Source organism: Rhinolophus hipposideros (assembly GCF_964194185.1).
Source record: "Rhinolophus hipposideros genome assembly, chromosome: 3".
Taxonomy (NCBI): domain Eukaryota; kingdom Metazoa; phylum Chordata; class Mammalia; order Chiroptera; family Rhinolophidae; genus Rhinolophus; species Rhinolophus hipposideros.
Genome location: NC_138049.1, coordinates 8801287 through 8824290, shown reverse-complemented (window position 1 = coordinate 8824290; position 23004 = coordinate 8801287). Strand labels below are relative to the sequence as shown.

At 43.2% G+C, this 23004-nt stretch overlaps 1 protein-coding gene across 2 annotated transcripts in view; it reads left to right on the top strand.

The window, feature by feature from the left end:
• Positions 1–22295, top strand: part of ZDHHC14 (zDHHC palmitoyltransferase 14) — a 263676-nt gene extending 241381 nt beyond the window's left edge. Inside the window, exon 9 of one of the 2 annotated variants that reach the window (XM_081044309.1) lies at positions 17735–22295. In XM_081044309.1, the coding sequence (XP_080900435.1) occupies positions 17735–18073 (339 nt within the window). In that variant the 3' untranslated portion in view covers positions 18074–22295. Of the gene's footprint in view, positions 1–17689 lie in introns of both variants that reach the window. The other variant, XM_081044310.1, reaches the window with a different exon arrangement.
• Positions 22296–23004: the final 709 nt, after the last annotated feature.

The window sequence follows — 23004 nt, the reverse complement described above, 5'->3', positions numbered from 1 at the left end:
AGTTTTATCCCATGATGCCCATAGTATTATTCTCACCATGCTCTACACTTTCTCTAGATTTAAAAACTAAACAAAGTCTGTCTTGAAAGTATTGACACCATTAGGCCCCTTTAGGTCAAGTTGGAATGGGACACAATTCATTAATTCAACAAATATTTATTGATCACCTACTATGTGCCTCTGTGCGAACCAAAGACAGCAGGTTTAACAAAGGAAGTTGGGAGTGCATTTCACGTCACACAGTAAATCATAGTCACCAAACTGCTATTGTGCCCACTGGAGTCCAATCTAGAAATGCACCAGAACTCCAGTTAAAGGCATACCCCTATGGGCACTGGTGTGGCAGAAATGTTTAGAGTGAAATTGCCTATTCTTTTGGGAAAGCCAACTCCAAGTAACCAGTGACCTTGAAGGCACTGGTTTAGGATGCCATAAGGATTGTTTAAAGAGGACACTTCAGAAGCTAAGAAGCTTGTACAGTGAAGCAGTTGCCATTGCTAACCCCTTATAGTTCAATTAAATGGATGGATTCTTTCTGAGGCATGAGTTCACCTCTGGATTGAGTTCTATGTCAGGAAGCATGAGAATACTCAAAAATCTAAGAGCGTTTGCCCTCTTGTTGTCCCCTATATCTGGAGATGAGACACAAGTATGGGCAGCGAGGGAAAGAGCTACACATTGCATCTACATGCCCCTTAGTGCCAGTCAGATCAGGAGACTGAGGAAGAGCTCTGACCCTGTAGTGGAGCTTCTTTCAGTCTCCACCAAGGAAGCCATGGTGTCCTGAATCATCATGGAGGACCTGGGACTCTGCGTGACCTGCCAAGGCTGACAGTGCACTCAGACTTTCTACCCTCTCTGCCATGCTTGCCTGAGTAGAGTTGGAAGACACAGCACTGCCCACAGCCTTGCCATCAACACACACAAAGGGGGGAAGCTTCATTCCTTCTTTTGTGCATGCTTACTCAGATCTTTCTAGGAAAAGGCACAGAAAACACTGTAAATAAATGAGCAAGGCACAGGTCCACCCCAGGAGCCATACAGTGTAGTAACACTTCAGTCATCACAACCCTAATGACATCTGGGTCCCCATAAGCTCAGACACATGACATTTTGCGTACAATTTCAGGAGCAGGGTCTCTCCCTGAAACCCATGGAACCTAAAGTAAGGAAGCCCTACATCAGTGAGTACCATGGTTCCCCTTGCTCCCCCTTCTTCCTATCAAAGATGAAATCTTAAAATCCCGGAGAGTCAGCTCGAGATTCAGAAAATAGCTTGTCTTGGAGACGAGTCCCAGGACCAGTACGTTGCAGCCAGTGATAAAAGGTGGGCGGAGACTTCCTTCCACATGGGAGCACATTGATGTTGGTCACCAGGCTAGAAAGCAGTCTTCCATATGCCCCTCTCAAAGGGGTGGTATGGGGACTAATTGTGGGTAGAGTCAGACTGCCATCACTTACTAGATGAGTGACCTTGACAAGTTGCTAACCTCTCTGCCTCAGTGTTTTCATCCATAAATGGGAATATTAGTGTCCTTACCTTGGAGAGTTTCTATGAGGATTAAGTGAGTTAATGCATATAAAGCACTTAAAATCTTGCCGAGCACAAGGTAAGTATTATGCAAGTATTAGCTATTATTATTTTTATTATTAACTCCCTGATATCCATGGGTTGCAAGAACAACCAGGTCAATTGTATGCATTCTGAGCAACTGAACAACAATGGACATGACTGCGATGAGAGAAAGAGCTCTGGCTGGGAAGTAGGGAGTGAGAGCTCCAATCCTGGTTCCCATCAGTTATCTCCCTGACTATTAACAAGTCACTCTGCTTGTGTGGTCCTCAGTTTACCTCATCTTCAAAATAGGAACTGGGCTTAATTTGTCTGAAGCCCTGTCCCCATCCAGCTCTAAGCTGTTTGTGAGTCTCTGATCTTTTCAGCTCAACAGATCAGAAAAGCAGAGGACAACATCTTAGTCCCCACCCCCTTGTAGAAGAAGGTTAACACTGTGACCCTTAGCTCATCCTACTCCTCCCAGCCTGCCCTGACCAATAGACCCGAGACCCAGGAACCTAGCCCTCGGTGCAGGATTTGGGGGTATGCTGCAGTCTAGTCTTCACACCCAAATTTCCCCTTCTTATTTGTCTCATATTTCTTGCATTTCTAGGATAAATCCCACTTGATCATGGTGTATAATTTTTTTTATATATTGTTGAATTCAGTTTACTAGTATTTTGAGGATTTTTACATCTATATTCATAAAAGATAATGGTCTAGTTTTCTTGTGATGTCTTTGTCTGGTGTTGATGTCAGAGTAATAGTAACCTCATAGAATGAGTTAAGAAGGGTTTCCTCCTCATCTGTTTTTCTTTGAAGTTTGTGAAGAATTGGTGTCAGTCCTTCTTTAAAGATTTGGTTAAATTCACCAGTGAAGCCACCTGGTCCTGAGCGTTTCTTTGTGAGTAGTTTTTTGATGACTAATTCATTCACTATTTCTTACAGGTTTACTCAGATTTTCTATTTCTTCTTGAGTCAGTTTTAGTAGTGTGTGTCTTTCTAGAAATTTATCCATTTCACTAAGTTATTTGTTGCTATTATCTGTTCTGTTTTACTCAGTATTGTTTTATTATGGAAGCAGATAAAAGAAGGAAAACTTAAGGACTAAAAGCATAAAAGCAAATAGAAAATGAGAGTAATTTGTAAAAATGAAGGGAAAGGGAAGAAATATCCAAAGAACCTTGGTGAGAGTAAAGAGACACATGGAGTAAGCCCTGAAGGGAGGAATTGGTGTTTGAGATTTTCTAATATTCTCGGAAATGGAGGTAAAGCTTCTAGCTGAGAGAGCTGGGCGCCTCTAGCAAAATGACTTCCAGCGTGGGTTGCAGGTCCGGCATATTTGCTTTGCTTTCTCTCACTTTGAGTAATGTTATGACCAAACGACGTATATATACCAAGCAGTTTCCAGGAATTGTCAAAATATGGAAAAATTAGCTAAACTATTTCAAGACTGATAATGAAACTAATTCTTTGTAATATTGCTTTCCATTGACTTGCTTAGTCTGCCCATAACAGATACCCCAACCAAAACCATCATGAAATGAGCAGAAATGGCTCACCAGAAGGAGCCCCAACCCCTCAGATTTTCCCAGTTTTAATGCAGAATGGATACCAGGGCACCTCTGTCTGTATTGTCACTATGGGCAGTTGGTCTGCAATTTGCCCAGCACTCCACCGTCTTCCCTTTTACGTATTTATTTCATTTTTTGTTCTCTATGAGTTATTTTCTGTTTCATTTGTTTATTTTGTTCTTTAGATTGCAGTTATACGTGAAATCATATGACATTTGTCTTTCATTGTCTGATTTACTCCATTCAACACAATACTCTCTAGGTCTATACCTGTTGTCGCAGATGGCAGATGTCTTTTTTTTTTTATGGCTGTGTAACATTCCGTTGTATATATATGTACCACCTCTTCCATTCATCCATTGATGGACAACAATCTTGAGCATTATAAACAATACTGCAATGAACATATGGACGTGTACCCATCCCCTCAGAGCAGTGTTTTGGATTTCTACGGATGAATACTCAGAAGTGAGATTACTGAGTCCTTCTTTGTCTCTTGTTACAGCCTTTGTTTTAAAGTCGATTTTGTCTGGTATAAGTACTACTGCTCCAGATTTTTTTTTTCTTTCATGAAATGTCATTTTCCATCCCTTTACTTTCTGTCTGTGTGTGTCTTTCAATCTGAGGTGATGCTCTTTTTTTTCCTGTGTTTTGAAGATAATTCTTTTTCTGTATATTTTTTAATTAAAATTTATTGGGGTGACAATGGTTAGTAAAATTACATAGGTTTCAAGTGTAAAATTCTGTAATACATCATCTGTATGTCACATTGTGTGTTCACCACCCAGAGTCACTTGTCCTTCCATCCTGTTTACCCTGAAGTGAGTCTCTTGTAGGCAGCATATGTGTGGGCCTTGTTTTCTTATCCATTCAGCCACCCAGTGTCTTTTGTTTGGGGCATTTAATCCATTTACATTGAAAGTAATTGTTGATAGATATGTAGTTATTGCCATTTTATTATTCATATTTTCCTTTTTTTTTTCATCTTAAAGAAGTCTCTCTAAGATTCCTTGTAATACTTGTTTGGTGGTGATGAACTCCTTTAGCTTTTTCTTGACTGGGAAGTTGTTTATCTGTCCTTCAATTCTAAACAATAGCTTTACTGGGTAGAGCAATCTTGGTTGTAGGTCCTTGCTTTTCATCACATTGAATATTTTGTACCAGTTCCTTCTGGCCTGCAACTTTCTGTTAAGAAATCAACTGAAAGTCTTATGGGAGCTCCCTTTGTATGTAACAAAGTGCTTTTCTCTTGCTGCTTTTAAGATTCTTTTTTTGTCTTTAATTTTTGGCATTTTTATTATGTTGTGTCTTAGTGTGGACCTTTTTGGGTTCATCTTTTTGGGACTCCCTGTGTTTCCTGAGTTTGAATATCCATTTCCTTCACCAGGTTTGGGAAGTTTTCTGTCATTATTTCTTCAAAGATTTTCAATTCCTGTCTCTCTCTCTTCCTCTGGTATTCCTATGATGTGAATGGTGATATGCTTGATGTTGTCCCAGAGGCCCCTTAAACTCTCCTCATTTTTTTTGGATTCTTTTTTCTTTTTGCTGTTCTATTGGGAGTTTTCTGCTACCTTATCTTCTAAATCATTGATTCAATTCTCTGCCTCATCTAATCTGTTGATTCCCTCTAATGTATTCTTTATTTCAGTTATTGTAGTCTTTATTTCTGACTGGTTCTTTTTTATGTTTTCTATCTCCATTTTTATGTTTCTTACCTCTTTGTTGAAGTTCTCCATGAGATCACTGAGCATCTTTATAACCAGTGTTTGGAACTCTGCATCTGGTAGATTGATTATCTACATTTTGTTTAGCTTTTCTTGTTTTTTGTTTTTTGGTTTTTTGGTTTTTGTTTTTCTGGAGCTTTGTTCTGTTCTTTTATTCAGGATGTATTTATTTGTCTTCCCATTTTGGCTGCCTCCCTGTATTTGTTTCTATGTACTAGGTAGAGCTGCTATGTCTTCTGGTCTTCGTAGAGTGGCCTTGTGGAGTAGGTGTGCTGTGGGGTCCCATGGTGCAGTCTCCCTGGTCACCAGAGCCGGGTGCTCCAGGTGTGTCCCTTGTGTGGGTTGTGTGTGCCCTCCTGTTGTAGTTGAGCTTTTGTTGCTGTTTGCACATCAGTGAGAGGGACTGACCCTTGAGCTGATTGGTTGTGAGGACTGGCCATGACTACAGTGAAGGAGCTACCATGTTTCCCCCGAAACAAGACCTAAGCAGACCATCAGGTCTAATGCATCTTTTGGAGCAAAAATTAATATAAGACCCAGTCTTATTTTAACATAATATAAGACCGGGAATATAATGTAATGTAATATAATATAATATAATAAATACCAGGTCTTATATTAATTTTTGCTCCAAAAGACACATAAGAGCTGATGGTCCACCTCGGTCTTATTTTTGGGGAAACACAATATGTGCAGGGGCTGACCCTACAGGGGAGGATCTGCCTCAGCATGGCTCTGGTGCCTGTCCAGTCTGTCTCTTGGGTGAATCATCCTTGGATGCAGCCAGGTGATGCTCCATCTTTGTTTGAACCTGGCCATGGGTGTGCCAGCCTCGGGTCCACCTGGGAGGGGATCCACTGCAGGCCAAGTTTAGCAGCAGTCTGTGCCCTCTCCAGAGCCACCTGGAATGAGCCACAAAGCAATCTGCAGGGGGCCGCAGCCCATGCTGTGCTTGGAGGTGCCTCAAGAAGCCAGGCTGCACACCAAGGCCAGCTGCTGCTAGTACTGGACTTGGGGCTGCTCAGTCAGAAGACATGCCAAAGCCAGATGCTCCTTGTTTGGGGTTTGTGAGCCTTTTAGAGACTTTAGGAAAGTCTGCAGCATGTGCCAAGGCAGGCTGTTTGTACAGAAAGCTACTGAAAGTGGCTTGATGTGCCCAAAAGTTGGGTGGGACATGGTGTCAGAATCACCAGGATGGGAAGAACAAACAGTGTTGGCCAGGTTGATGAAGATTCAGATATGACAGCTACCTCTATCTGCATGCCGGGAAGGGGGAGGACTCAACAAAAAAACAATGGCTTTTGCTAGCAACTCTGTTCTGGAGAAAGCTGCCCCTCCAGCCGTCACCCTGAGGCCAGACAACTCAATTCCTCCTTGTATGTCCCTGTTGCTTTTCCAGCTGCAGCCCCACGGCTGGAGCTCAGAGTGTATGAGTGAGTAAGTAAGTAAGTAAGTAAGTAAGTAAGTATCAGTGAGTAAGTCCAGTGAGTAAGGCCCTTTAAGATCGGTGCCTGGGAGTGCAGCTTCCTTCCATCTCACTGAACCACAATCTCTACTTGTTTTCACAACCAGAAATTATGGGGATTTCTCTCCCCAGCACTGGAACCCTGGGCTGTGGAGCCTGGTATTGGGCTAGGACCCCTTGTTTCTCCAGAGGGCACCTCCACAGCTGAGATGTCCCTCCCAATTTTTAATGGTCACACATGAGTATTGAACCAGCCAATTCCACATCTCTGCCCTTCCTACCAGTCTTGAAGTGGCTTCTTCTGTTTGTCCTTAGTTGTAGGGCTTTGGTTCAGCAAGACTTCAGGCAAATTTCAATGATGGTTGTTTGGTGGTTTAGTTGCAATTTTGATGTGGTTGTGAGAGGAAGTAAGCACAGCATTTACCTATTCTGCCATCTTGACCATAAAAAAGGGGGAAGCTGATTTAGAACTGTGGCATTTGGGTGCCTGTGAATTCCTGGGGTTGGTGGGGAGGTGCCCTGCAGTGAGCTGGAGGGAAAGCTCAGTGAAGGTTTGCTTTCCCATGCTTATGAAGGAATGACATGGTTTCTAGAAATGCACTTTGAAATAATGGAGATGTGAATCAATTTCATTATCCTAGAAGTGTCCATCTGGCATTTTTAAAAAAAACCATAAGACTTACTCATGTGTGTCATCTGAGATATTAATTTGATTTCATCCCATATGCTGGAAGATTATTTTCTGAAATCAGCATTTATTATCTTTCCCTACTTTCTCTCTACCCACCCCTGCCAACTCTGTTCCCACTAAGTCAAATCAAGTTTTTGGTCTAATTGGATACTAGTGAGGCTAACAGAATAGGACAATTATGAGAGAGAATGGAAGGAAAAGCTTTGCAAATGGATAGATCTAAGTACGGAATACAGTGGGGAAAGGTAGAGGGAGCAGGATGTGGGGTCAGAGCACCTGGGCTTGAATTGCCAGCTCTGACACCTGGGCCTGGGTGATCTTGAGCAAGTCACTTCATCCCAAGAGCCTTAAATACCTAAACTATAAAAAATAAAGAAGGGGATAATGATGTCCACCTCCCTGGACTATAGTCAGAATTGACTGAGCTCCTGTCTGTTTCATCCTTCTATCGCCACTTTAATACAGGGTCCTGGCACATAGTAGGTGCTTGTTAAATGTTCAGTTGAATGAATGTGAAAGTTCCCCTCACTGGGGCTTGCTCATGGTAGGTTGTAGACAAATATTCATTTGTTCCTGTCTTCCTTTCCTCTTCCTTCCTTCCTCCAATTTTGTCACATGTGCAAAAAGTTCCACCCTGAACGTTGAACTAGGAACTAGAGGCAAGGCATTCTCTTTAGTGCAGCAATATGGCAACATAGCTTCATGAAGTGATCACCTTGGTATCATCAAATTAATTCATGAGCCAAGACACCAGAGGTCATGATCACTTTACCTGTTGGACACTGTAGGCAAAATGCCTATGAGCTTTTCTGAGGGCTGAAAAATTTAAGACCTAAAAAAAAAAAAGTACTAAACCATGAAAAGAAAACTACAAAATCAAAACGAGTAAATGTTTAATGTCTACAAGACACATGAATATGTCAACTTGATTAATTATTAAATTTAGATTTCATGAAATTTTTATTACATTTTAGAAACATTTTGTAGGTTGGGTTGTTCTTACTTCATAAGAATTCCCAAGCACACATACAATTACATAGATCATTACCAAGTATAAAGTAAGTGAGTTGCTCATAGACAGATAAATTCAAAAGTTTGCTGGCTTGGAGCCCCATGTACTTTCTATCTCATCATGCTGCCTTTGTTATGAGAAACCCAGGTTTCCACTCAATGTAAAGCTGGAAGAAACCTTTTATGTCCCAAGGCTCTTACCCACCACTGGGAGTGCCCCAAATACAATAGAACATTATTAGGAGACGCCAGATCCGAAAGCTCTCATGGGGGAAAAAGATGAGATGTGTTCTGTGTGGTCCCACAGTTCAGAACCAGGAGTGGAGGGCAGGTAGGGGAGGCAGACTCTGCTCAATGCAAGAGGAAAAGGCCCAACACCTAGAGCTTGCGGTGGACAGAAGCCCCCTCCCCAGAGATGTTCCGGCTGTGGAATGAAAACCCCCAGGGATGTGGACAGAGGAGAACAGCACTGGTGGGAGCGCTGAACATTGACCTGTCGGGTCCCTTTCCATGCAGATCCTGTCGGGCAGACTTCTGTGTCATCCAGGCCCTCCAGCCCTTTTAGTCTTGTCAACAGGCCAGTTTCAAGGTGCCAGAACGTTCCAGTCTCCTGTGCAGTTACAGTCCATTCATGCACCTCTAGAATGTGCCTTTTTATTATGTCAGTTGTTGTTTAAGGGCTTCTATGGTATAAGTACCGTGTTAACAGGTACTGTCACATGAAGGCAGGGCTGGCACTAGGCTAATGAAGCTTATGCACTAATGAAGCTTGACGTGTCTCCACCCCAATCCCTTTTCCAGTTCATTCATGCTCATGCTGGCGTGTGTTTACCATATCCCATACCATACCAGCATGTAACATACCACGTGCTGTTCCAAAGCGTTTACCTATATAACTCACACTGACCCTCACAACAACCCTATGAGGCTGCTATGAATGTTATCTCCATTTTACAGATTAATAAAATTGAGGCACAAAAAGCTTCAGTATGTTTGTCTAACTCAAACTTCACAGTGTGACACCATAATCCACGCTTTTAACCATACCCTATACTGTCCTATAGCTACATATATGGACTGTGTGTAGGGTAATTTTTCTCCCACATGCTTTTAATGCTCACAACCCATTGTCCTTACCCTCTCTCCCCTATCAAAATCTGCTCTCAGGAGAATATCTGTTATCAATCATTTGTACTTTAAAGGGAATTTAAGCCAAATTTCAGGGACATACGAATTTCAATTGTGAATGAAAGATTTTGCCCTCTATTAAAAGCATTTCAGACGATGATGATGATAATGGTTGAATGCTTTAATGTTGTTTGTTCAACACTGTCTAGAATAGTTCCTATGGTAGTTGCTTTTAGTAGATGATGTTTGAGAGAGAGAGAGAGAGAGAGAGAGAGAGAGAGAGAGAGAGAGAGAGAGAGCGCGCTTGACTCCTGTATGGTTGAGCTAAAATTTCGTCCTTCGCAGTCTGACTCCAAGGAAAGTGCCCTTCTTAACCATAAAAGTCACCGGGTGGGAAGGTCTTATTGTGGAGACGAGTGGCATGAAGGCTCCTCTCAGGGCTGAAGAAATCACACCACACGGTATCTATTAATTTGCCCTGGTCACAAAACCAGGCTGTGGCACTGAATCTGTCACCTCTCCGTAATCACACCTACAACCTGACCAGGCAAATGTCTACGAAGCATCTTCAGTTTCTGCTCTGTTACAAATGACAGTGTTCATCAGTGACAAATTAAGTTAACTCTTTTTCTCTCTACTTGCTCCCTTGCCCCAGCCATTTGGTGGCACTCCAGACTAGTCTAGCCTAAAGCGCTAAAGCTTTGTGCAGGTGGGAACTTAACAGTACCGAAGTGATATTGACCTGGTCCAAGGGTGCTCTGCACTGTTAAACTAGTCAGAGTTCATTCAGTTTCTTGGGTCTAAAAGTTATCATTTTTCATCAAATTGGGACATTTTTGGTCATTATGTCTTCAGTTTTTTTTTTCCCCACTTCATTTCATTCTCTCTCCTCCTGGGACTCCAGGTGTGTTAGACCATTTGATATTCCCCTGGAAGATAGGTCCTTGAAGTTCTGTGCATTTTTCTTCAAACTTTCTCTATTAGCTCTTCAAATTAGACCATTTCTTTGGTTCTCTGTTCACGTTCAATGATTCTATATTCTGCCATCTTCAATCTACTGTTCAGCTCATCTAGAAAATTTTTCATTTTGGTATTATACTTTTTCATTCTAGAATTTTCATTTGATTCTTTTTATTTCTCTGCTGAGTTGTATTTCTCTGCTGAGATGTACTATCCATTTACTCACTGAGACCATATTTTTCTATAATCATTTGAACATAATTACAAGATTGCTTCAAGTCTTTATCTGACAAGTATATCTGGGCTATCTTGGGTTTGGTGTCTGTTGACGACTTTTTTCCTTGACTCTGGATCACATTTTCGTATTTCTTTGTGTATCTATTAATAATTCTTTCAAGATTGGCTATTTTGGGCAATATAGTGTATAGACTGGATTTTGTTACCTTCTTCCAAAGGGTGTTGACTGTTATTTTAGCAGGCAATTCAATTACTGGCTGATCAAGGATCTCACTTTAGACATGATTCTTGCTCCTAAGGCACAGCCTTCCTAGTGCTCTAGCTGGATGTCAGGGTAGTAACAAGGTGTAGCAAATGTTATTGAGATCAATGACCCCCAGCACTACTTTTTTCAACCTCAAGTTTCTCTGTTCCTCTCTCAGCCTTATTGCAGCTGTATCTTGTCAGCCTCAGCCTGCACAGGCACAGCATAGCCTTTGGCGACAGACTTGTGGGGGACCCCCACTGGGACATCTGGCCCCTCCGTGTCTGCACAGTCCTTTCTCCCAGGCTTTGCCCTACAATCCAGATGGTTCAGCTTCCTCGCACTCTGATCCCTACTTTCTCCACTCGGCAGAACTGCTGTGCTCTTCTCACACTCCAGCCTATGCCATGGTTGGGCAAGTGTCCCCAAGGAAAGAGCTGGTTGACTGTGGGGCTCCCCTTGGCGCGTTTCCCTTCTCTCAGGGATTGCAGTCTTGCATTGACTGTTGGAAACCATTTGCCTCACATATTTGGAGCAGTTTTATATACTCCCTTGTATACAGAGGGAGGACTGGTTCAGTATCAGTTACCACCATTCCTGGAACTAGAAGCCTCTATCTGTGGGTAGAGGACACATTGCAGCCAACATTGCCCTATGCCCAGACGCACATTTTTGTTACTCACTCTACCAACAATAAATACTGAATTAGCCGTGGAACATGATTGTTCTGACCAGGACCTATCTGGAAGGAGGAGCATTTGGAGATGTTTAGATGTATCATCAGACTCGGCATATTCATTTGCAAGGAAAGGCTGGAGGGAAAGAGTTCCTAGATGTCTTTGGTTAAATTTTTGCCTATTATTTTATTTTAGTACCAAAGTCTAGATCAGACAGGTACTTCCTGAATGACAGGAAAAGTGCTTCTAGGGAAACATGTGCTATTTTAGAAATTATAGCTAAAGGCTTTAAGGCTTAGATAAACACACAGATATTGCAATGCAGAAAAATTGGGTAAATATTGATAGATGGCTGGCATTAATGTACCCACAGAGGTCTTATTTATTAGCTCAAAAATGGGAAAATTCACTATAATTTACCATCTCACATAATTTGGAAATGGGGATGGTTATGTAGTGCCTAAGTGATCTTCCTTCTACTGCAAATTCCTAAGAAAGAAGTTGTTAGAGAAGTGATAGCTAAAGCATTAAAATGGTGTATGTAACCCCAGTACAGCCTTTGTCATCTGAACCCCTGTCATCTGAAATTCTGAGAAGCCACACTGGAATTATGTGCAGATAACCTCAGTGCCCACTGAGGATCGTATTTTCATTATTCCTATCTCCCTCATTATTGACTTTTATTGTTACCTAATATTGAAGTCCCGCCCATGACAATATGTGTGTGCAGCCCTGACCTCCAGTTACGGTCCAGTTTGTATCACATTTGGTTATAAAATCATTTAAGATCTGCATAGCACCAGGGTCACGGTCACAGTTTATGGGTAAGTCTGGCACTTATAGTTACAAAGATCCTTTGGAATCGCATGCGAAACACAAAGATAGTGCATAGTTGATGAAATTTATTTTTTAGAAAATCATTTGCTGGATTTACTTAACCTAATTTCTCAATCCCTCTATTAGAACAAGACTAAACCTAGCAGTTGCCTGATTTATTAAACTAGTATATCAGAAGAACTCTCCGTGCATAATCTGAAAACTCAATTATTGTAGAAAAAATAAGGAAACTTAAATGTAATGTTAAATAAAGAATAAAAAGGAGGCTCTCCTCTTAACCTGGAAGTGGGCTTGGAAATTGTAGTGTTTTTGTGGTGTTTTTGTAACTGTAAGTAAGTATTCACAAGACCCCAGAACACAACTTCACAGGCAGGCAGAAACAAATGATAGCCAACATGACTATTTCGACAGACTTGGAGCAAACGAAATAATTTCATCCTTAATTTTTATAAAGACCATCTAGAAAATTCCAAGCTTTGCTTTCAGCAGCATTCCATCTGTGTCCGAGGGTCATTTCAGACAAGAAGTCAGCTAGGGTAAAATGAAATGTAGTCCAGCATGAGCAATTTTATTTGCAAATCTGCAGAAACAAAAAGTAAATTATCTCTGGGGTGTTTTTAAATTGTAACATTAAGTGATGATGTGTGTGACATCCAAAATTCGGAGGCCATAAACTTCTCTGCAAGTAAAATGCCAGTGCTTCATTTAGGCAGTAAATCAGCAGCCGTCACAGTGACTTATTGTGACTACGCCCAATGCTCCAGCATCAGATGCAGTAGTAGTTTTATGCTGCCAACAGAAGGATCTTTTCATAGACACCCTTACAAGCAATCAGATTTCTGTTCTATTAGTATTCATCATTTGGATGATTTTTGACCTAAAAAAAAAAAAGTAATTTCCTATGGTTCAATCCTATATTTGATAAACAGGAACTTTCGAAGAGTTGTTTTGGAATGAAAACATGAGTTTCTCAATTTCCCGTTCATAGTAATAATGAATTGTCACTGCCCAATATCCTAGGGCTTGGTTATTTTCCCTTCAGATTATTATATAACTGGTTAGATATGTTACAATATTCCCAAGAGCTTTTTGGTGTTGGTGCTGGAATTTATAAGCCTTGCCAGCAAATGATGAGGGGGAAAGTGAGCAGTGATGTCTCCCTCTACTGGTTGAAGACAAGAGTCCTCAAAGGAAAAGCCCAGAAGGTGGGGTGGGAAGAGTGGCATAAAAAGGTCAAGGTGAGAGAAAAGAGAAAGGTAAGGAGGAGAAAAGAGAGAGGTAAGGAAGAGAAGAATAAAAAGAGAAGAGGGGAAAAGAGAAATGGGAGGAAAATCAATGGAAGGAAAATATGGAGGGGGAAAAGGGAGAGGAGAATCGGTGAGACTAGGGAAAAAGAAAATTAAGTGGCAAAAATCAACGAGAAATGGGCAAATAAGAATTAGAAGCAAAGATAAAAGGAAGAGGTGTAAGAACACCTTTCATGGGTCATTTCTACAGGAACTGTGAAAATACTGGCCATTTCCTCCTTGAAGTTCTCAAATGGGAATTGCAACCATAAAAGTTTGTCAACCCATCCTCCCTAGAATTTTGGCAGTGTGCAAAATGAGGAAACACTCTGATCTTTAAGGGAAAAAATATTAAATATCCCCTAATCATTAAGTTTCTTCTAAGAAGATGTTCAAAACATGCAAAGTTAGTATGATGAGAAATATAAATTCCTCTAGGCAGAATCATTGCACCATCTTTGGTTGGCATCTAATAAAATCCAGTCTCCCATTCCTGTGTGTGTCATGAGCCAGTCGCAGGTTTATATGGACAATATCCTGTAGAAGAAAGCCTAGGCCCTGGATACTCCCGAATGGGATTGGTCTTCTAAATGGAAATGAGTTGAATGTACAAACTATGGTTATAGTTATGGGCTGCAAGCAAGATTTAACACTTAGGTTCAGAGTCCCAGTAATTGTGCTCACTGATAGACGTTTTTAGTTAAATGGTTAGGCTACATTTTTTCTTTCACATTTTAAGTCCTTAAGCTTTACCTCTGGTAAACCAGAGAGCATTTTCAATAGGGTCCTGGCCTTGAGGCTGAGGACAGATTTGTTACAGTTTTAACGAGTTGTCAGTTTGACCACGGGAAAGTGCCAGTAGGTATGTGCAGCAGTGGGCCCAGCCATGCAATTTGGAACCCTCTTTAAGAAAGAAGACAATGTGCAAAACAAACATTATGCCAGGAACAGGGCCTTGGAAGGGGCCCTGAACTTAAGCTCAGCCTCAGAGTCAATATGCCTCTAGGTGCGGTGTGAGCTGCCTTCCTCAAGTCGGCACAGCCGTGTTTTAGCGGCCAGTCTCGGCCGGCTCCTCAAACTCCACAGGACCACCCCGGTGAACTTGACCTCTAAGGAACTCAACAGACCACTGTTGGCAGCCATTTTGTCCCAGAAGGTTCTGATGGGTGCCCAGGAGCTCTGCTGCTGGGGATGGAGAAAGGAGTGATCAGGAAGGAGGCAATGGGCAAGTGACCTGGAGAGAGGGAGGGAGAAAGTGAAAGTGGGAAGTGAGCCCACCTCTCTCCTCATCCTTGGGCCTCCTGACTGTGACACTCTCCTCCAGCTCTGACGTCTACCATGTTCCTCTGTGAATCTTTAAGAACCAGTCAGAAGTATTTGGGCTGGTCCCTAAAAATAGAATTGGCCAATTAGTTTTCAATAAAAAAGGCTTTCTTCGGGCCAACAGAGACAAGCAAATCTGATTTGCAGTTTCATCTTTCCCTAAAGCTGGGGGGGATTGTGTGGATAGAGGTATTAGGGTGAGTGAGGGCTCCAGAAGGAAAGGTTGAGAACATGGTTCTATCATCCAGGAAGTGGCCTGCCCTCTGTGGTGACATCTCAGCCCTGGGGTCATTGGACAGGACGCCTGCTGGGAGGCTATAATGAGCTATAGGAAACAGGCAGTGCAGAGTTTCCATCAGTAAGGGAGACTGGTGATTTTCCTAAAGCATTCTTTGTAAATCACGGCCAGGGACCGTTTCCCAGATGCCTGTTTAATCAGGAAGGTTGCTCTTGTCTGCCTCTGTCCTGTCAAGACTGAGCCTATGTGCAGAACTGGACTGGTGGTATTGGAAAGTGGAGGAAACATCCACCGACCAGAGCAGTCTGCAGCCTGACAGCTGCGCTGGTCAGCGTCTCCCACCAGAAAGAATCCCTTCCCCAAGCTGAAATTCCTTGCAAGAGTAGACAGGGCTAGTACTCAATCGCCCATTGGAAAAGCACTGCTGTGGCAAAAATGATTTGAGTGATGACTGGGAAAATGACTACAGTAAATGATTGTTCATGCCTAACAATCAGCCCCTCTCAAGCACTTTTTAATGGAGGTCTCATCTCATCTGACCAGCCCCCCACTCACTCCCAGCCCTTTCCCCTCACTCCCCAGCTTCTCAGTGTTGCGACATTCCCTTGGCTGCCTGTGAACCATGGTAGAAAAGCCAGAATCTTCCCTGAGACTTGCTTTTCCTCTTTAAAGCTCCACCATGAGTTTATTCTTGCCTTTGAACTTCTAAAACCTGCAAATTGCTTCGAGACTGCAGTTCTTCCACCTCCTCAGTGGAGGCTTGTGGGGAGAGTAGGGGACCGACTACCACTTGTGATTTCTGACATAAACCCGTTTGGCCGGGAAGAACACACACACAGTGGAGCAAATGAAATAAAAGCCTAAGGAACCGCGACTTGGGGCAAACTCTCTCTCTTCCTGGAAGGCTGCATTGTGCATGGTTCTGGTTGTTTCTGTGCCTGACGGTGGGTCAGTGAGGCAGTTCCAGGTGTGGTTTTGGGCAGGAGACGGGGGAGCACCTCCGTGACAAAGCTACCAGGACGTGGTTCTGCAGGAATCCCAGAGTTCCGAAAAAGAGAGGAAGGGATAATGAGACAATTCTTAAGCACCTACTGTGTGTCACATGTGTAGGGAAAAGAAGTTTGCAGTCAAGAAGTCCCAGTCCCCAAACCTGGGTCCATCCCTTACTTTTATCTGTAAGGTCCTGAGCTTCAAGGTCTTTGTTGATAAAGAGGGGAAATAAATTTATTCTGCGAGCTTCTGAAGAACAGAGTGGAGTTCCTAGCTTATTGCTTGAATGTAAAGTCACACTGTGTTCACCTAACATCCACACCTATTCTTCCTCCTTTCCATGGAAGAAACTCTCTAACAAGTTACTGCACAGACTCAAGTTTAAGATCTCTGCTTCACGTGACGTCTCTCTTCTAGCTGTTCTGAAACTTGCCCATATTTCAAGGGAAGGGGTTGCAAAGGTATCAGAGATCCACATTCCACCGGCCAGAAATGTGTTTGCACTATTTCCTTTGGCCAGTGAGTACAGTGACACAGAGGACATGAGATGTAGTATGATTTTAAAAACACTTAGAAGAAAAGGAAATACCTTGTAAAATGTTGGCATTCTCATTCACGGATTTAAAAAAAAAAAACAAAAAAAAACCAGAAACTCAGTTAGAGGTTCTTGAACATGATGAAAATTTAGCCATGGGGAATTCTAGGGCTTTTATAAACATAAACAGTGGGATTACATCCTCAGGACCTTCTCTTATCCATGTACCATGTATTTTTTTACTTTCTGTCTGTCTTTGTGTGTGTGTGTGTGTGTGTGTGTGCGGTAAAATACACATAATGTAAAATTGATCATTTTAACCATTTTTAAGGGTACAGTTCAGTGGCATTAAGTTCATTCACATTGTTATGCAACCTTCACTACCATTCATCTCCAGAACTCTTTTCATCTTACAAAACTGAAACTCCATACATTAATAACTCCCCTTTCTCCCTCCTCTTAGACCCTGGCAAACACCATTCTATTTTCTGTCTGTGTGAACTTGACTATGCTCGGTACCTCACAGAGGTGGAACCGTACACTGTCTATCCATGTGCGTCTGGCTTGTGTCACTCAGCATGATGTCTTCAGGGTTCATCCGTGTTCAGCAGGTGTCAGAATACCCTTCCTTTTTATGGCTCAGTAATATTCCATCGCTTGTATATACCACGTTTTGTTTAGCCATCCATCAATCAATGCACACCTGGGTTCCTTCCACTTTCGGCCATCGTGAAAATGCTGCTAAGTGGGTGTACAGACTCATAGTTTTAAAACAATACAGTAAAAGTGATTTTCAGCACATAAGAAACGGCGACCTCAGACTGCTGCAAGTGGTCAGGCCAGTGACTGTCCATGGCATTGATTTGAAATGAGATCCTGTCTGGACCCTGACAACCTGAGGTTGCATGTGACCCCCCATGGGTGCCCGCAGGGAACTCTGACCTTGAGCAGATGTTTTAGGTGCCAGGTGTTGGTATTTACCGCATGCCGTGTGTCTCCGAGTGAAACTGGGCTACTGTGCACGCTCTCTCCCTGGCTGCCTGCGTGTCACTAACGGATTTCCTCTCTCTCTCTCTCTCTCTCTCTCTCTCTCTCTCTCTCTCTCTCTCTCTCTCTCTCGCATCCCACCCTCCCCTCGTCCCTGTGTCCCCGGCCCTCCCACCCCTCGCCATCTCATCTCGCCTTCTCTTTGCCGGCCCCCTCCTGCTATCCAGTGCGACCAAGACCAGTGCATTCAGAGCACCAAATTCGTTTTGCAGGCCGCGGCCACGCCCCTGCTGCAGAGCGAACCCAGCCTCACCAGCGACGAGCTGCACTTGCCAGGGAAGCCGGGCCTGGGCACGCCCTGTGCCAGCCTGACACTCGGGCAGCCCACACCACCCTCCTCCATGCCCAACCTCACCACCGAGGCTGGGCTCACAGACATACTGCCCCTGAAAGAGGAGCACGTAGGCCACCAGTTCCTGACCCCGGAGGAAGTGCCCTCGCCGCCCCGGCTGCTGGCCCACAGCAGTACCATGCACGTCCTGGGCCTGGCCAGCCAGGACTCTCTGCATGAAGACTCAGTGCGTGGCCTGGTGAAGCTGAGCTCCGTGTGACCGCGTGGCCCGGCCGGGGACTGCAGGCCGTGGGGGCAACTTCCTCTTGACCTAGTGCCACGGTGGCGAGGCCACTTCAGGTCCTCAGCACGAGGACCACCCGGAGGGTAAACGGATTCTCCTCTGATTGGCAGAAGCTGCAGAACCCAAATGCTTCCAGCTTGGTTTCCTGGAATTGTCTTCCCCACCCTGACCGCTTTGATAACAATGAAAATAGAGAAGTAGCTATTTTCAGACGTTTGGAATATGAAGGGTGGGCATGGGGGTGAAGGAGCCTGGGTGGCAGCAATCGGAGGCTGCAGGGAAAGGACAGTGCCTGGAGGTCACACTCTGCTTGCTGCTCTTGTGACAGACACACAGAAGCTTTATGAGACCTGTGGCCAGACTGAAATTGCACTTGTGTCATGCTACTAATATTTGAAATAGACATGCCATTCCATTTGTTAATTTTTTTAAAAACAAAACAAAAAAATTACCTAAAGGGAAACAAATGACCAGATGTGGATTTGCATGCCACGCTAGTCTGTTTACAGTGGTGTTGGTATTCAAAAGGAAGTGCTGCTTTCTTTCTTCCTTCCTTTCTTTTAATTTTGTGAATTTCCAAGTGCTGTTTTATGGGAAGACCGTGCAAGAAACCAAGACTAATGGACAATGCCATCACTCGCCAGTTTATTCAGCTTAATTACATGTGGGTAGGTGGTGCTGGGCTGCAGAGGGCTGCCGGAGCTCTAGCGTATCAAGAATCAGTTAACCTTCTGTTTAATAGTTAACCGAGGTGTTGTGTTGTACCATACCTGCCACAGTCTTCACCTCCTGGTGTGCCCAAACTTCCTGTGGACAGCCAATAAAATGATGTCCTCTATTATTTTGGATCTGTGTACAGTTATCCTTAGCAGCTTAAATGACAACGAAATCATCCAGATGGCCTGCTGAGAGTTTGTCTCTACTGAAGTATCCCTAGCAAGGAATGGTCCCAAAAGAGCCAAAAATCAAACTTTTGAATCGTAGGGTATGTATAGGATGGTTTCTCGGCTAGGATAGTCGCTTTCCATCTGTCTTTTTCTTTGATCACCTCTTTTTGACACAGTCTTAGTGGAATTTGCTCCGTGTTTGCAGGTTGCCAGATGGCCATTAATCTATGGCACGTAGAGGGGAGCCAGTGTCGGGGAGAAGGGGCCATCTTCTCTGTTCTGCCATGTGCTGAGGTAGCGTCAATGCTCAGAAACGTAACTTGCGATCCTAGTAAAGGTAAAAAATGAGAGGGAGAAACCAGCTTAAAGTTTGGGCTGAGATCATGTAGATGGTCCTTCTTACCTAGACACTGATCAGAATGGTAATTACACTAATCAATGGTACTTAAGGACATGACCACTTCATTCACACCCACTGGTCATCTAGAAGGGAACAACTGGCTTTGTACTCAGGGAGGAAGGCACTTTGGAAGCAGCTGCGGGGCCTTAGAAGACTTTGGTCCTTGCTTCTTTCCAGATGATAAATCCAACAGCCAGATGGACTCAGGCTTCTCAGGCTCTCGAAGGCTGAGTGCTCAGGCCCCTCACAACCATATGGAAAACCAGATGCATTGATCAGTGACACAAGACGCTCCACACGATTTGCATTTATGGGAAACGGATGAGAAACAGTTGCCGTGTTATATAAAGGAAAGGAGAAAAGAAAAAGGAAAGCACAAGTTCATGTCTTATTTAGTTAAAGCCAATTCTTTGTCGGTCAAAAACTAATTTGTGCTGAAAATAACCACAGAATTCTTGAGTCATGGTGACATTGAACCATCTCTATGTTTCATACTGTATATACAAATAGAAAAAGGGAAAGGTAAATTGTGTGTGGCCATTTTTATATTCTGGACCTCCTACCTACTTACACTTACCTGAATTTTATAATAAAGGGGACAGAGCCCCTCCTGACACAGCCACACACCCTCACGCCCATGGTGATCAAGGCACAAGGATTCCCTGAGCATTCACTGCCTTTGAGCAACAAGCGACAGCCCCACAGTCTGCCTTCCACGCCTTCCAGCCCTCTCTGCACTTTGCCGCCTTCCATCTCTCCCCAGAGGCCCCGGGAGAGCGTCGGCCCTGGGGAGAAGAGCAGGATGGCTTGGTTCTCTCTGGTGTCTGTGTGGCCCGGGCCATTACCAGCTCTTCACCTGGAACACAGAGACAATGGTCTTTGGAATCTTTCCATTCTAACATTCTCTAATTCACTGGTTACTCATTTCCTATGACCAGCCCTTCTTCTCACCTCATTATGAAAAAGTCCAAGAAGTAAGGATCGTTATGCATTTGTCTTTACTTGATGAATGTTTACTTAATATTTCTTATCAGTCCCCAGCCCCAACCTCAATCGTGTCCCTGCACCCACTTGACAACTTTGATAAATTCAAAGAAGGGACTGGGGATTTGAGTGAAATGAATCAAGGCTATCTAAGGTCCAAAAGGGAGATTAACTTGAAGGAGCCAATTTGCCAAGACAATTAACTTCTTAAAACCCCAAACCAGAGAGATAGATACCGACAGCCCTTTACTTTGTGGCTTGGAAAAGAATGGAGGGTCTGCAGAAAGAAGGATCGTTCACCCAAGGGCTCCCTTCTTCTAGTTCAGTGGAGGGATGATCTCACCAGTGACTCACCTGGTCATGAGTGTGCGTTTCCCATTAACTGAAATATATATGTATATGTACATAATGTTGAGTGGTTCCATCTAGCTGTGGCTGAGTAGACCTTGATCTTTCTAAATTCTGTCAGTGTATTACAGATTGATTGCATGCCAGCTATAAAAAAATTAGATAAATATTTTACCATGCTATTAAAGCTTGGACCATTATCAGACACACATATATACACACTCATTTTCTTGTTTAAAAATTCATCTGCTTTTCTCCCAGCAGTACTCTGGGGATGACAGGCTTCCCAGGCACTTGAAGGCTGAATTTAGCCTACATGCCCTGGTCCCCTAGGAAGGATGTTGGCTGAAGCATCAGGACAACCAATAGCCTGCATTTTTGAACGGGCACAATGACATGTCACCCTGTACCTGGGGAGAATTGGCCCAGCTTTTCTTTTTCTTTTTTTTTTTTTTCCGGTGCTGTACCCATTGGAAAAATGCTCATTCCAGCATTCAAATGTAACTTGCAGCCTGTGAGAACAATGGCATATCCCTACTCGGTGCCAGCAAAATGCCAAACACCTGCTCTGGTCCAGAATAGCACACAGGAAGGGTCTTTTCAGAGCCCTGCCGCACCCCTCCAAGTGCGCAGTGTCTTCGCCTGTTGTGTTTAGAATGCTGGCTGGGGTTCCAAACAAGAAGCAAATCCCATTTTCTGAGCCACGTTCCAACTCAGACCTAAGTGGATTGGCCCCATCGTGGCTTGTGGCTGCGAAAGCCGCTTAACTCTTTGTGGCCTGGGCCTGGGTCTTCTCATTTGATCAACAGCAAGAAAAACAGATTTGCCAAAATTGGCAGTAGGTCTCCTTAGCACTGGGTCTTGTGATGGCATCTCCCGGGAACTTCTGGAACCCGAACCATTGGGGTCCACCTTTCAGTGTGTGTAGAGGCTTCTGCAGGGCCTGCAAAAGCCTCTACCTTTGCAGGTGTCAGAGCCTCCCAGCTCCCCACCCCACCGACTGCTTCTCTGTCACCTGGCTGTCCCCTTCAGCTCACGAACCATCCTCTTCTCCAGGTGCTCAGTGCTTCTCCACCTTGGCTTATGGGTTTCCCGTTAGCTGGAAGGTAGCAGGGGTTTGCATTAATAGTTTAAGAAATGTTTCCAAAGTTAGTTGCCTTTCATTCATCCATGTTTAGCTCCTTTAGTTCTTGATCGGGGAAGAAAAGAGTATAAAGGGAACAAATGTTGACTATACTTTTCTGATTAATGCCTTACAACTGTTTAGAAGCTGAGCCTAAATCAAATCGATGTTTACCTTTTTTATTAAGTATATGAGTTGTGGGAGTCTAGCATATTCTCGTCCAGATGAGAGAGCCTTTCAAATGAATTCTTATTCCTCCTGGTTCCTTCCACCTGCCCTGGAGGTCTGTGTTTAGCATTGTATGCTATTTTCCATGTTACCCCGTAAAAAAAAAAAAAAAAAGCCTCTCATTTGTTCCCTTGAGACATACCTCTCTCTGTCTTATACAAATAAGTTATCATTGAAATATTAAATAAGCTGAAGCGTCGTTTTCTTTCAAATAAATGTCAAAGATGCAAACAGTGTTTTGTAAATCAGTAAATCCTCTGTCTACTTGCCCATTGCACATGATCCTGATAATACAGCAAAGATGGATTTTAAATGCAAGTGGTTAGTACATTAATCCAGACATTAATTGGGAAATTGAAGATTCGATTGTTTCTGGAGCAACTGAATTTGCAGCTGCCATGTAACTAGAAAGATGGCCTCAACTGGAATTATTTTTCCAGTGTCATAAACCCCAGGAATTAGATACGGAATGGAGTAGAAAGCAGATGAGTGTCCTGTGTGATCGCAAAGTATTTTCTTCCCTCAATTGCTGACTTTTTAAAAGATATTTGGAATTGCTGATGAAGATAGGAATGAACAAGTCCCTTAACTGCCCTGGATGTTTTAAGATGGATGTTTACACCGAGAGCCCGTATGGCATATCCAAGGAAACCTGTTTTCTGGGTTCTGTATGAACAGAGATGGTTTTAGCCTGCAATAAAAAAATAATAATAGCATAAAAATAATATAATAAGGTTGAAACTTTGCTAATCGTTTGCTCAGGGCATTAGGGCGTTCTGGGTTGATATTTCATAATTATCAAACATTTTACCATGAATGAAAGAAAAAAGAGCATTTCCAACTCTTAGTGTATTCAAAGCCCTAAATTTGAGCAATGGTGAACATAACACATAACGTAGCATGTTTTCAGAAAGGATCATGCTTATTTAAGTGCCTT